Here is a 13,360-nt window from a genome sequence, read left to right on the forward strand (position 1 = left end):
GCGTGCTTTTCACCTGTCTGACCAGTCGTGCTGTGCATTTGGAGGTGGCATATACACTGGATACAGATTCCTGTATAAACGCTGTCCGGAGGTTCATTTGTAGACGAGGCCCAGTTTCTACCATCAGGTCTGATAATGGCACAAACTTTGTTGGAGCCAACCGGGAGCTGAAAGAAAGTCTGGCTGGTTTAAATCATGGCAAAATTCAGAGATCTTTTTTCCAGGATGGCATAAAGTGGAGCTTTAACACACCAGCAGCTTCCCATCATGGTGGTGTTTGGGAGCGCCTGATTCGTTCAGTGAAAAGTGTTCTCACTTCAGTTGTCAAACAGCAAGTTCTGGACGATGAAGGGCTCCAAACAGTTTTCTGTGAGGCTGAGGCCATACTGAATGGCAGACCTCTCACAAAAGTCTCTGATGACCCTGATGACCTAGAGGCGCTCACACCTAATCACATTCTGATGTTAAAGGGCAAGCCAATCATGCCACCAGGATTGTTTGATCACAGTGATCTCTACATCAGGAAAAGGTGGAAGCAAATACAATACATGGCAGAACTCTTTTGGAAGAGATGGATTTCTGAATATTTACCCATGATGCAAGAGAGACAGAAATGGACAAGGCCAAGAATGAATCTCATTCCTGGAGACATCGTCCTCGTAGCAGATGCTACAGCTCCAAGAGGATCTTGGCTGATGGGGAAAATCTTGGATGTGAGAGCAGATGCAAAGGGCCTGGTGCGCTCTGTGCGCCTTCGAACTAAGACCAGCATTCTGGAGAGGCCTGTGACGAAGCTCTGTCTGCTGTTGGAAGCGGGAGTGTGACACCATGGACTCTCTGGTCTCTCTCTCGCTCTCTCTGGTCTCTCTCTTGCTCTCTCTCCCCCCCCCTTCTTTTGTTGTTGCAGGTTCACCACAAAGAAGAAAGTGAACTGAAGCTAACGCATGACATACTATGTTCAGTCATAGGTTTGGTTGAGGGTATAGCTCCTTTGAGAAATTAAAGTAATTGTGATTAAATGCACAATTAGGGGCCGGAGTGTTGGAGCTATTTATTTATTGATATTTAGTGTTGTTTAGTTTAGTATTTAGTTTTGTTAGTATTTAGACTTGATTATTCTGAATCAATTTATTTGATTTCATTATGATTAGATTTTTGTTAGTATTCTGTTTATTTGTTTAGTATAGGTGTTTTCTTGTTTGTCATTTGTGGTTTTCTTTCATTTGGGCACGTTAGGGGTGCACCCGATGACATAAATAGGGCTACGGTAAGGGACCAGCATGCACCTGGGTGGGCAAATGGTTTTTTACCGGAGCGGGAGAAGCACTGTGGAATGTCTTTGTTCTTTGTTTGCTCGCTGTTTGGTTAAATAAACCACGTTTTTTGTTGAAATTGAACATTTGTTTGGACATTACGTTTTTCCCACCCGCGTACACCACAAACCCATGGTGCAGCAGTGGCCCTTTGATTTTTTATGATTTTTGAAGTTTAGTTTGAAATTTTTTGTTGCTTGGACAAACGGCTACTACACCCAAGTTTCTCACCCAAGTTTCTCTGCCAGTCCGGTGGGGGGAATCGAACTGGCGACCCTCCGGTCACAAGGCGACCCCCCTAGGCCACGGCTGCCCCCCTGCACAGCATTGAGAATTACACTTGAACAAAATTCTCAATTTCACCTAGGACTAAGAACCTAGGTGAACATCAGGAGGATATTTTAAACCTGCAGGTTTATTTGCTATCAAAGTTTCCGTCAGGTTCACTATCAACCAGAGAAAAAAATAAACTGCTGATGTGATTTGATGTCTTTGACTTTTTGAAGTCAATGCAGTTTGAGGATTTTTTTTTTTTTCTGAAATTGAGAAGTTTGTTCAAGTGTAATTCTCAATTCTCACTGAGAGATGAGAGTTGAGATGAGAACAGTTGAACTCTTGCTTACAGTGCTGTCACACCTCTGTGCACCTGACCAGTCGCTGCAGGAGGAGGACGTGATTGTCGGACTCAACGATGGAGTCTGACAGCTTCCCTGAAAACTGCAAGGACTCAAAATTATACCTTGGCCACAGAGGATTCTCATTGGTTGGCAGGTGTTAAAACTGTGCAACACCTAAACATGGTAGAGAGTAACCATAGCAACAGTGAAAGTTGTGTTGTTATTGTTTAGCTGCAAGTAGTTTTGGTGCATCCACTTTTCTAACTCCAGTCAAACAGTTGTGGAGAGGAAAAAGACTTTTAGAGTCATTGGTGATGATGATATAAGAGGGTGTCATCTGCATAACAGTTACCAGGAGTTACCAAGCAGTTCAGAGACTGTTCTGTTGGACAGACAAGACTTAAAGCAGGACCTGAGATTCCAACCCAGTCCTTTAAAGTGCTTAAAAGACTTTCATTTTCTGTTCCATTGTGGGCTGCGCCGATGTCAAGAAGAACTAAAATGGAGACGAGCCCTGCATCGTCACAGGTGTTCGTTTCCTGTCAATCAACACCTTCCAGCCAATCAGAATCCAGAATTCTCAGAGGCCCGGGAATCAAACTTAATAAACAAGCTGAGTTAAACTACTAAAAATCAGCAGGTGGTCTTTTTAGTGGGATTCTGCTGTAATCTCCTCTAATGTAGAGATCCTGCTTGGTTAGACCAGCACAGGTCTGGTTACACTTCACTGTTGATCTACTACCTCAGGAGCATTTCTGTGCAACGATCAGAACTAAATACTAATGTACTTCCTAATAATGTGTTTTTCTCTGGATAATTTAAGTCATTTAAGTGTGTTTGTGTTCGTGAATTCTTGAAATGCTGCAAAAACAAAACATTAGTCAGTGAATCTTGGCTGTGTTACACTGGGCTTTAAAATGTTTTGGTCATACTTGAAGGTTTGTTTTCATGAGCAACATATTGTACAATATATATGAAGTATAATTTTAAAATTAGATGATGCAAGAAACAGAAAAATAAAGGTCTACAGTGTCATTGTTCTTGACTTTCTTGACTCAACTTCGTTAGATTTCATTGTTTGGCAGTTTGTCCAAGATGTTTTTCAGTCACCTGGACGCGTCTCTACTTGATGATTTGATGCTTGAGACTAAAAAAAGTAATCATAACTTTGTCTTCTGTCATTATTTGAAGATTTTATTCCAATCAGAAACTCCTGTTTGCTGTGAGAAGAAGCGAGTTTGTCTGTGTGATCCTCACATGAAGGATCTCTGAACAGCTGCTGCCTGATTGGCCGCAGACCCACTACTGGATTCTGCTAATTCAGCAAGTCAGTTATGACAAATGAACATTTAGATGTTAATTGTTGCAAATAAGTTGAAAAGAGTCCCTAAAAACTTCTGCACACACAGAAAATAACTTTCATGAAGTCTTAAAAACAGGGATTTTATTAACACGCTGATTTTTACAGAGTACAATAAAACATTTTATTTCCACAAACTAGAAACCAAAGTTAGAAAGTGCTTCAGAGTCCAAAGTGCTTTGCAGAAAGATAAAAGTTTTTGTGTACATTTTTTTATCGTAGAAAAAATAAATACGTCAGTTCTGGGGTTGAGTTCTACATATTAGTGCATAATTCAGTGTTGAACTCTTCACGTTGAATGTGTGTGTGAGGCTTCGGTTTGTGATGAATGATCCTGTTATTGCTGAGTCATCATACGCTTCAGAACAACCTGCACTTTGACCTGCGTCACCACACGACTCTGACTCTGAGACACGACGTCTCATCACGAGAGACGCAGAGCAGAGCTCTTACTGTGGAGATGAAGCCAGCCAGACCTGGACAGGTGACTGACAGGAGCGTCACATTCACCAAACTGCTTCCTTTAAACAGTTTGGATCTGCCGTCTCTCACCGCAACAAACAAATACTGCTGGACATCTAACTGCTGCAGCCACTAGCAATATTAGACCAACAGCTACTAAAAATCCTACATTTACAGCTCCGAAGACGGTTTTAACGATGTTCCAGTAACCTGATGTGTCTTCCTCCTTCCTCGGACCTCCTGGTGTGTGTTTTCCACCTGCATGAAGACAGAAAAACAGTGTTTCTATGAGACATCCTGTGAAATTTTGTCAAAATTAGTGCATGAACTCTAAAGTGATGGTGGAAACTCAAGTATGTGTGAGGTCACAGTGACCTTTGACCACCAAAATCCAATCAGTTCATCCTTGAGTCAAAGTGAACGTTTGAGCCAATCTGAAGACATTCAAAGTGTTCCTGAGATGATGTGTTCATGAGACTGAGACAAACGAGCTGAAAACATGACGCCTCTGTCCTCAGCTGTGGGAACAATGATGCCACTCGGCCAGAAGGGGGCGCTGTAGCAAACTTATTTACATCTGTGCCAACAGCTGCTGTTTCCACCATGTTGTACTGGATGAAACCTGAAATCTGTTTGTTTCCTCAGTTTGTCACAAACTGTGAAACTCTATTTTCCTGTAAATAAACCAGTGAACTGATCAGCCTGATAAATGTGATGGTTTCATTCACAGTTTGAGCTTCAGCTCATGTTGATGCACCTTTAAACTTAGTTTGCAGAGATGTGAAAATGTCTTGAACAGTGAGCTCATGGTGCTGCAGTGGTTCATGTGGTGCACTTTAACGCTCGAGCAGCGACTCAAAGTGCAGCCTTCGTCACAGCCGATGCATTATTTCTCTATGAGTAACCGTGGTAACAGCTCAGCACGTCGACCCACCTTCAGCGAGCTTCGGCGTGTCGGGGAAGTCGTCGGCGCTCTCTCCGCCAGAGGTCACATTCAAGACAAAATGTTCTGTGGGTGTAAATCAGGAGGCGGTTAGATTCTCTGCACCTGTGTGGCAGCAACGTGTCCCGCCTGCAGGACAGCAGGACACACACTCTGAGAGCTCTGCTGCTTACCAGTGGCCCGGAGCGTCCATCCCATGGTCGGGTCATAATTAGCAGCCAGTTCACACCGGTAACTTCCCGAGTCATCAGCGGTGACTGTGGACACGTGAAGTCTGATTCGTCCTTCTCTGAGGGCGTCCTGGTCACACTGCACCCGTCCTGCAAACTGCTGATGCTGAGACTCTGGGACCTCAACGCCGTAAGACATCTCATACAAAACCTTCAGAGGCTTTGATAAGAAGAAACAAAGCAGTCTGACGAGAGACAATTCAGTTTTGGTGGTGATGTCCCATCTGATGGTGATGTTATCGTTCTCCTTCGCCTGATACACGGTCGGAGTCGTGTTCACAACAGACCCTGTAGACGAGAGAGAGGGCAAAGAGAGGCCCACAGAGACATTATGTGGAGTTAGAGTTAGCTCATTTCAGCCTGAAACACTTCTGTGGAGGAACCGGCTTTTTATAGCCAATGATCTGCTGATCAGACGAGGCTCTGTTGTTCTATCTAGAAGCCATGCAGTGCTTCCTGTTTACATTTCACTGTGCGTCTTCATCCAGTTCACCAGGAGTCAAACGGACTGAAACATGAGGCTAACCGCCAGAGCCGCAACGATGAAACCGCTAATCGATTAGTCGATCGGAAGATCAATAACTGTCAGCTATTCTGATGATCAGTTTAATGCAACGATGTTAAATATTTGCTCTCGTCTTTGTAACATTAGAATAAAGATGAATCGATAATGAAAATCACTGGAAGCTGCAGCTCTACTGACCACAGACAGCGAAGGCGAGGCCGACGAGCACGAGGATGAAGATCATCTCCTCCACGTCAGACAGGAAGCAGACTGAGCTTCAGGAGCAGGACGGATCCTCCAGGTGTTTCAGTGAGTCCTCAGCATGGAGGACATCTTCCATCAAGCTTTATTCACAAATCAAAGAGTCATTTCAGAAAACGAGCGGCCACAGAGGAGAAGCTTGTTCAAAATAAAAGCACTTAAAGTTCATGTGGTCGAATATTTTCTCAGCAGGTAAGCAGACAGGAAGTTATTTTTTCTTTAAATTTACAATTAACAATCCAGCACAGCACTGTTTCCACCAGGAGATTTGAAAACAGCTCAGAATCAAAACACAGTTTAAAGAGAAGAGAAAGTAGAAGATACCCAGGGTACTCGATAATGATAATAATCATCAGTCTTTGTAGTTCTTGTCCAAAACAGAGTCAGTTTTCAGAGATTTCTTGCTCTTATGGCCGTTGATAGTTGTGCGATAATGCTTCAGCTCCTGTAGAAAATGATCAAAGCTGCGTTTTGAGTTTACCTAGAAGGAGAAGTGTTTGTACAAGTGAGCCAAGTGAGGGTTCATGGTATTCATCCCTGAGTGACGGTGGCTTGTCATTGGTTACAACTAAAACTTCACACACCTCCTTGTGAGTGAAGGTTCACCTGAGAGCAACTGTTCAATTTAGGAGACATTTCCAGGAAAAAATGATAAAGAAAGGCAAAAACTTTTCTTGACAGAATTTGATAACTAGTTCAACAATTTTGTATGTCATGACTCAAGCAATAAAATGAAGACTATTAGTTTTATTGTGAATGACTGTTCAGCATCCATGAGTATAGTTCATTTTGACTGATGTCACGTCAGGAAATGATCATGTTTCAAACAGCAGAGAATTGTATGAAATCAACTGAAACATGTCCAAAAACATTTGTAACTGCTTCAGAGGAAGGAGAAATTGCTTCTATGATGAGCACAAATGACTAAATGTTGTGGAGGTTGAACTAAGAGTTATGAGACTTTTCATTCTGATCTGAGAAAAGCACTAAAGCGACTGACAAAAACTGTCAACTATCAAAGAAGGAAGTCGGGGCGCTGTGCTCACAACGCCAAAGCACATAAATGTGCATGGGGTCACACTGAGTGTGTGTTGTGGGTTTCCTGTGCTGTCTGTGTCTGACAGCATGAAGCCAAATAAATTCAGGCGTCGCTTCAAGACATCACACAGCATTAGAAAATGATCAAAGCTGCGTTTTGAGTCAGTCCATTTGTACAAAAAAGATAAAGTCTTTTTCCTTCTCATTTTCTTAAAAAAAAAAAGATTTAAAAATGTATTTTTATGCGTATTACTTGTTCAGTATTCCTGCTGAACAGTGACACGAAGTCCCAACAGAACAGAAAATATAAAACAGAGAAAAGCAGAAAATCCTCACATTTCTCAGCCTGAACCACAGAGTCGCTGCCACTTGTGCTAAAAACACTGATTTTCATGTTCAGTCTTTTTGTTTTACTGGAGGAGTGAGACAATAAACCATCGAGAAGCAGTCAGACTGCACATCAGATGGAGGCTGATTAACGCGATTTGGCTCCAGAAATAATCCAGGAACTATTTCAGCAGTTTGCCACAGGTTTCAGGATCCATCGCTTTATGAACTTTTATTTTCATCTATTGATCCAAAGTCTGGATACAAAGACAAAAAGTGATTCCTGAACACGAGACATTCAATTCTACATGAGATGATTCTGACTCTCACATTTAAAGTGGCCGTGACAAACAGCCTGAACACAAGTCAGCCTGCAAACAGCAGCTAAATAAAGAGTTTGTTACTTACTGAACCGCTGGACTGGAGGACTTGTTGGTGGAATCAGCGCTTCCAGTACGGAGTACCAGCACCTCTCAAGTTAAACCTTTAGAATTCCTGGAGTTCACATGGGGCGTATGTTTTGGCAGAAACCTCACCCTCGCTCGCGATCTGATTGCCAGTAAGTACGCCCCCGCACCAGTTACAGCGAATCAGCTGAAGCGAATCAGCTGAAGCGAATCAGCTGAAGCAGCACCGCTCAGCTGCGAACCAGACTCCTCCCCCTTATGGGCCAGCTGGTACAAAAGAGGAAGAAGAACACGAAGTAAAAACGCAAACATTAGCGCGTGTTGAAACTAGTTTAACTACAAATGAAAAGCGTACGCTGACTGCTGGTGGACCCGCCCCGGTGATGATGACACAGGACGACAGACAGACGTTAAAGTTAATGTTTCACGTGACGAGCAGCAGGTTAGCAGTGACGTTAGCGCTTTAGCTAACACAGTCGTGGCTTCTGATTCGTCTGTTGTCAACAATAACTCGATAGAACAAGAACAGACAGACTGCTGGTCAAACGACCAAATAAGATATTTATGCTCACAGAGTGAGTGGCTTATAAGTCTGGACAAAAGGCGGGGGGGCAAGGTTTGTAGTCAAGTTAACTCCTTGCTACCCAAACACATCAGGGACTGAAGTTGTCAGCTAAGTTACACTGCAATCAAATATTTAGGTCTGAAATATTAACAGTCATTGTGTGCTGTTTTGTTCTGATAGAAACAAACACAGGAGTATGTCCTTTAGACAAACTGATTTACTCGTCAACTGCACAGCTTACTTCTCCAGTTTTCTCCATTCTGTCTGTCTCCTCCTTCTCTCTGTATTCTCTCGTGTGTGTCTACAGGACATTGTAGGAACCAGTTCACTTGTGCATCAGCCTGGATGCTGCTTGAGGGTCGCCCCCCCTGAAGACCTTGAGCCACTATCCAACTGAACAAACAATTTATCTGCAAAGTTGAATACTCAATAAAAAGACATTTCTTTTTAAAAATCAGTATCATATCCTAGTATTTAAATACATCACTTCACGATCAGCTGTTACTCACCCTAATTTACCCGGCAACAGTCGAATAAGGGGAGTGCTGGCACTTATTTTTTTCCACTTGAATCACTGCTGGTCTTGCTCAGTGATGATGATCAGTTTTAAACTACCAGTTTAGGGCGGAAATGCTTCGTTCATGTGGAGAATTTATGTCTGAAACTGTTTGCACAGACAGCAGGAGGTCAAATAAATTCAGTGTCTTACAGTCAGACGTCACACTGTCATCATTTATTGATTTATGAGCAGCGCAGTGACTTTCACTGTCTGGAGTTGAACTATATGAAATGTGAATCGAATCAGCTGAATTACCTGTAAATGATTCATGTGGGAGTTTAGTGATGCCATGTTTGAGGGGTTATTGTTCAATCATCACATGTCTTAGTTTGCTTTGCATCACACTGTGGCTCACATTGATGTTCCTCACAGTCTTTCTTCTTGTTTGTAGAGCACAAACACAGCTGAAGACGACCTGTGTGACCTGAAGGTGCTGCAGCTCAGAATAAAGCAGCTGTCAGCCAAACATCTGTCCTCTGCAGCCTCAACCTGCCTCACTGTGGACGTCCTTGCTCTCCGATTTAATTTGCATTTCCTGCATGAAAGCTGCTCTACAAATAAAGTTTATTATTATTCTGTCCAGTCTGTTTCTATCTGGAATATTCGTGATGACAAAAGTTGTCATCAACCACAGGACGTTTATTCACACGAGGTTGATGAGGAGGAGCTGTGGCACTTTCGTTATAATGCCCATATTTAGTGTTTGGGTTAAAGGCCTGAAGGAGGCCTAATGGAAGTGCTGAAGTGAATCTGCTGCAAGATGAACAACGAGAAGGTGAACTGTACTTGACTCCTGCTTTTACTGATATGTTTAGTAGCAATTAGTCAAAAGTACTGCTGTCAACACACACACAAAGAAATGAAAGAAAAAAGTATACAACATATGGGATGATAGTTAAATAATCACAGCAATGAGCTGATAGAAGAAGCAGGCTGTGGGGCGTGGCTGTACAGGTGGGCGGGGGACAGGAGCAGCAGGAATAGAGGCAGCAGGCAGGTTGACTCCTCGCAGCAGAATACTACATTTCTGCCTCGTCAGTCGCTTGTTGATTCACATCAAACAACTGCAGAGTAGTGTTGTCATGACCGACCATTACCCAGGACCAGCTGCCTGATCTGGCTGCAGTCTCTGAGAACCTGAGTCCATCTTGTCAGAGGTGAACTGCTGGTTTTCAGGGCTCTTATTAATCAGGAATCAGGAATCATTTATTGTCATTACACAAGTTTCCAAGTGCAACGAAATTATGTTCGGTTACAACCGTCCCAGAGGACACAATGGCACAAAAGACAGTACAAATAATTGACATGGGAAGACAGGGACAGGAGAACCATGATGCAGCCAGCAGGGCAGCACTTTGCTTACTTAGATGAAAAACAAATGAAAACAGGAGGGGAGGGAGAGGGGAGGAAAAAAAAGCTAATCTCAGACTGTGCCCATTGGGGGGGGGGGCACAGTGTGGGCTTGGTAAAAAAAAAACCTCAGCACAAGCAACATTTAAGACATCATAACAAGACTGTAACACCTGCACATGTGGGTGGGGGAAGGAAGTTCGGGGGGGCGGGGGGGTCACAGCACAGTCGCCCGGGGGAGGGCTGCAGCTCCTACAGGATGCCGTCCTCAACCCTTGGCCTACTATGCCACGCGGGGGAAGAAGGGGGGTGAGGAGCCAAAGAAGGCGTTGAGTTAAGGGTAAGGGTGAATGTCCCAGAAGGAGGTGGGGGTCGGAGCATCTCGTCTGCAGAAACATCCAGGAGAGTGGAGAGATAAGCGTCCTTGAGAAGGCCGTTTAAGTCTGGGAGCCAATGGAGATCTGACAAAGATGGACTCTACGAGACGACTGGCCACTTGGCAGAGGATCCCGTTGATGCTCAGACACAACACGTCATGCTCTCCACACCTGGTTTGAATCAGGTTTCTTTTTTACAACACCTGAAGCGTCCTGTTGTCAGCCGCACATGGTGCCATGCAGCGTATGCCGCCTGCTACTTCAGATGCACTGAACATGTTGAAAAGGGTTGTGGAAGCATCTTTCTGAGTCCACCTGCTAAAAGGCAGACTTTTTTTTTTTTTCTAAAACCCTGCTATGATATTATTTCACCAATAAAAAAGAACTGCTGGATTCAGGCCACAGCATGGGTTTGAGTGGAATCCCTGTCTGCATTTTATAAATACTGCGCTCAGTCCGACCTCTTCACGTTCACGAGCACTCAATGAAGAGTGGACTGAAAACTACAGTTCATGAGATGAGATGAGATGAGATGAGGAGAAGATTTGGTCCAAGCCGTCAATGAGAAGATGCTCTGATCCAACCCAAAACTCCACAGTGATCACAGCTGCTGACTTCTGTTCAGACAGGATCTAACAGCACTGAATCAGGTCACCGTGAGGCAGAAAACCAGCACCAGTCTCGGCTGATTTCTGTCCATCATTGCAAGTGAAGAAGCAGTTCTGTCTTCAGGTGTACATCTGGTGGATTTCTCTCCACAGCAGCAGGGGGCAGCAGACGCTGAAGAACATCTCATATAGGAGGCACTGCACACCGCTCCTGGGTCCTCCTCTTTCCCTTCAGGCGGTGTGAAGTCCAGCGACAGGCCGCCAGTCCAGCTGCTGCCGCCAGTCCCAGTCCAGCATAGAGGCCGGGTCTTCCTCGGCTGGTTCCTGTGAAGAACATGAAGAGTGATTAATGTGAGGAATGTCTTGAACAGTGAGCTCATGGTGCTGCAGTGGTTCATGTGGTGCAGTTTAACGCTCGAGCAGCGACTCAAAGTGCAGCCTTCGTCACAGCCGATGCATTATTTCTCTATGAGTAACCGTGGTAACAGCTCAGCACGTCGACCCACCTTCAGCGGGCTTCGGCGTGTCGGGGAAGTCGTCGGCGCTCTCTCCGCCAGAGGTCACATTCAAGACGGTTAGATTCTCTGCGCCTGTGTGGCAGCAACGTGTCCCGCCTGCAGGACAGCAGGACACACACTCTGAGAGCTCTGCTGCTTGCCAGTGGCCTGGAGCGTCCATCCCATGGTCGGGTCATAATTAGCAGCCAGTTCACACCAGTAACTTCCCGAGTCATCAGCGGTGACTGTGGACACGTGAAGTCTGATTCGTCCTTCTCTGAGGGCGTCCTGGTCACACTGCACCCGTCCTGCAAACTGCTGATGCTGAGACTCCAGGACCTCAACGCCGTTAGACATTTCATACAAAACCTTCAGAGGCTTTGATAAGAAGAAACAAAGCAGGTTGATGAGAGACATTTCAGTTTTGGTGGTGATGTCCCATCTGATGGTGATGTTATCGTTCTCCTTCGCCTGATAGACGTTCACAACAGATCCTGTAGACGAGAGAGAGGGCAAAGAGAGGCCCACAGAGACATTATGTGGAGTTAGAGTTAGCTCATTTCAGCCTGAAACACTTCTGTGGAGGAACCTTTTTATAGCCAATGATCTGCTGATCAGACGAGGCTCTGTTGTTCTATCTAGGAGCCGTGCTTCCTGTTTACATTTCACTGTGTGTCTTCATCCAGTTCACCAGGAGTCAAAGGGACTGAAACATGAGGCTAACCGCCAGAGCCGCAACGATGAAACCGCTAATCGATTAGTCGATCGGAAGATCAATAACTGTCGGCTATTCTGATGATCAGTTTAATGCAACGATGTTAAATATTTGCTCTCGTCTTTGTAACATTAGAATAAAGATGAATCGATAATGAAAATCACTGGAAGCTGCAGCTCTACTGACCACAGACAGCGAAGGCGAGGCCGACGAGCACGACGATGAAGATCATCTCCTCCACGTCAGACAGGAAGCAGACTGAGCTTCAGGAGCAGGACGGATCCTCCAGGTGTTTCAGTGAGTCCTCAGCATGGAGGACATCTTCCATCAAGCTTTATTCACAAATCAAAGAGTCATTTCAGAAAACGAGCGGCCACAGAGGAGAAGCTTGTTCAAAATAAAAGCACTTAAAGTTCATGTGGTTGAATATTTTCTCAGCAGGTAAGCAGACAGGAAGTTTCAAAGTAAAGTCCGACCTGTTGATGAGTTTGTGCTGGTTTGTCGTCTGTCAGGTGCTCCCTGGAAACATGACCGAGGCCGGACGACAGAGGGCGCAGTTTACCTGCTGAACAGTGACAGAAGGTCCCGACAGAACAGAAGCGTCACATTCATTTCATTTTTCACTTCGGGAGAACTTCCCTGTTTTATGCTGCTTGTAAAAATGCTCCAACCTGTTGATCTTTATTTTAAACATTATTGTCAACTTTCCAGATAGATACATATGATGCTGCTGCTGATTGTTTTCACAGTTATTCGGGTTTTTTAGGCTCATTCAAATGTCAGGAAGCACAAATGTATTCAATTTACAAAGATATAAAACAGAGAAAAGCAGAAAATCCTCACATTTCTCAGCCTGAACCACAGAGTCGCTGCCACTTGTGCTAAAAACACTGATTTTCATGTTCAGTCTTTTTGTTTTACTGGAGGAGTGAGACAATAAACCATCGAGAAGCAGTCAGACTGCACATCAGATGGAGGCTGATTAACGCGATTTGGCTCCAGAAATAATCCAGGAACTATTTCAGCAGTTTGCCACAGGTTTCAGGATCCATCGCTTTATGAACTTTTATTTTCATCTATTGATCTAAAGTCTGAATACAAAGACAAAAAGTGATTCCCGAACACGAGACATTCAATTCTACATGAGATGATTCTGACTCTCACATTTAAAGTGGACGTGACAAACAGCCTGAACACGAGTCAGCCTGCAAACAGCAGCTAAATAA

At 44.3% G+C, this 13,360-nt stretch overlaps 1 protein-coding gene across 2 annotated transcripts; it reads right to left on the reverse strand.

The window, feature by feature from the left end:
- Positions 1-3,146: 3,146 nt before the first annotated feature.
- LOC121626627 lies at positions 3,147-7,562 on the reverse strand. 2 transcript variants are annotated; one of them, XM_041965241.1, is made up of 5 exons: positions 7,465-7,562; positions 5,629-5,774; positions 4,869-5,213; positions 4,687-4,761; positions 3,147-4,010 (listed from the first exon to the last, which is right to left on the reverse strand). In XM_041965241.1, exons 2-5 carry the CDS (start codon positions 5,672-5,674, stop codon positions 3,814-3,816), a joined length of 663 nt encoding a protein of 220 aa, XP_041821175.1. In that variant the 5' UTR covers positions 5,675-5,774; positions 7,465-7,562; the 3' UTR covers positions 3,147-3,813. The 2 variants fall into 2 exon arrangements, with proteins under 2 accessions (XP_041821175.1, XP_041821174.1); XM_041965240.1 differs by lacking the exon at positions 7,465-7,562 and adding an exon at positions 6,016-6,806.
- Positions 7,563-13,360: the final 5,798 nt, after the last annotated feature.

This window comes from Chelmon rostratus, chromosome 23, assembly GCF_017976325.1.
Source record: "Chelmon rostratus isolate fCheRos1 chromosome 23, fCheRos1.pri, whole genome shotgun sequence".
NCBI lineage: Eukaryota > Metazoa > Chordata > Actinopteri > Chaetodontiformes > Chaetodontidae > Chelmon > Chelmon rostratus.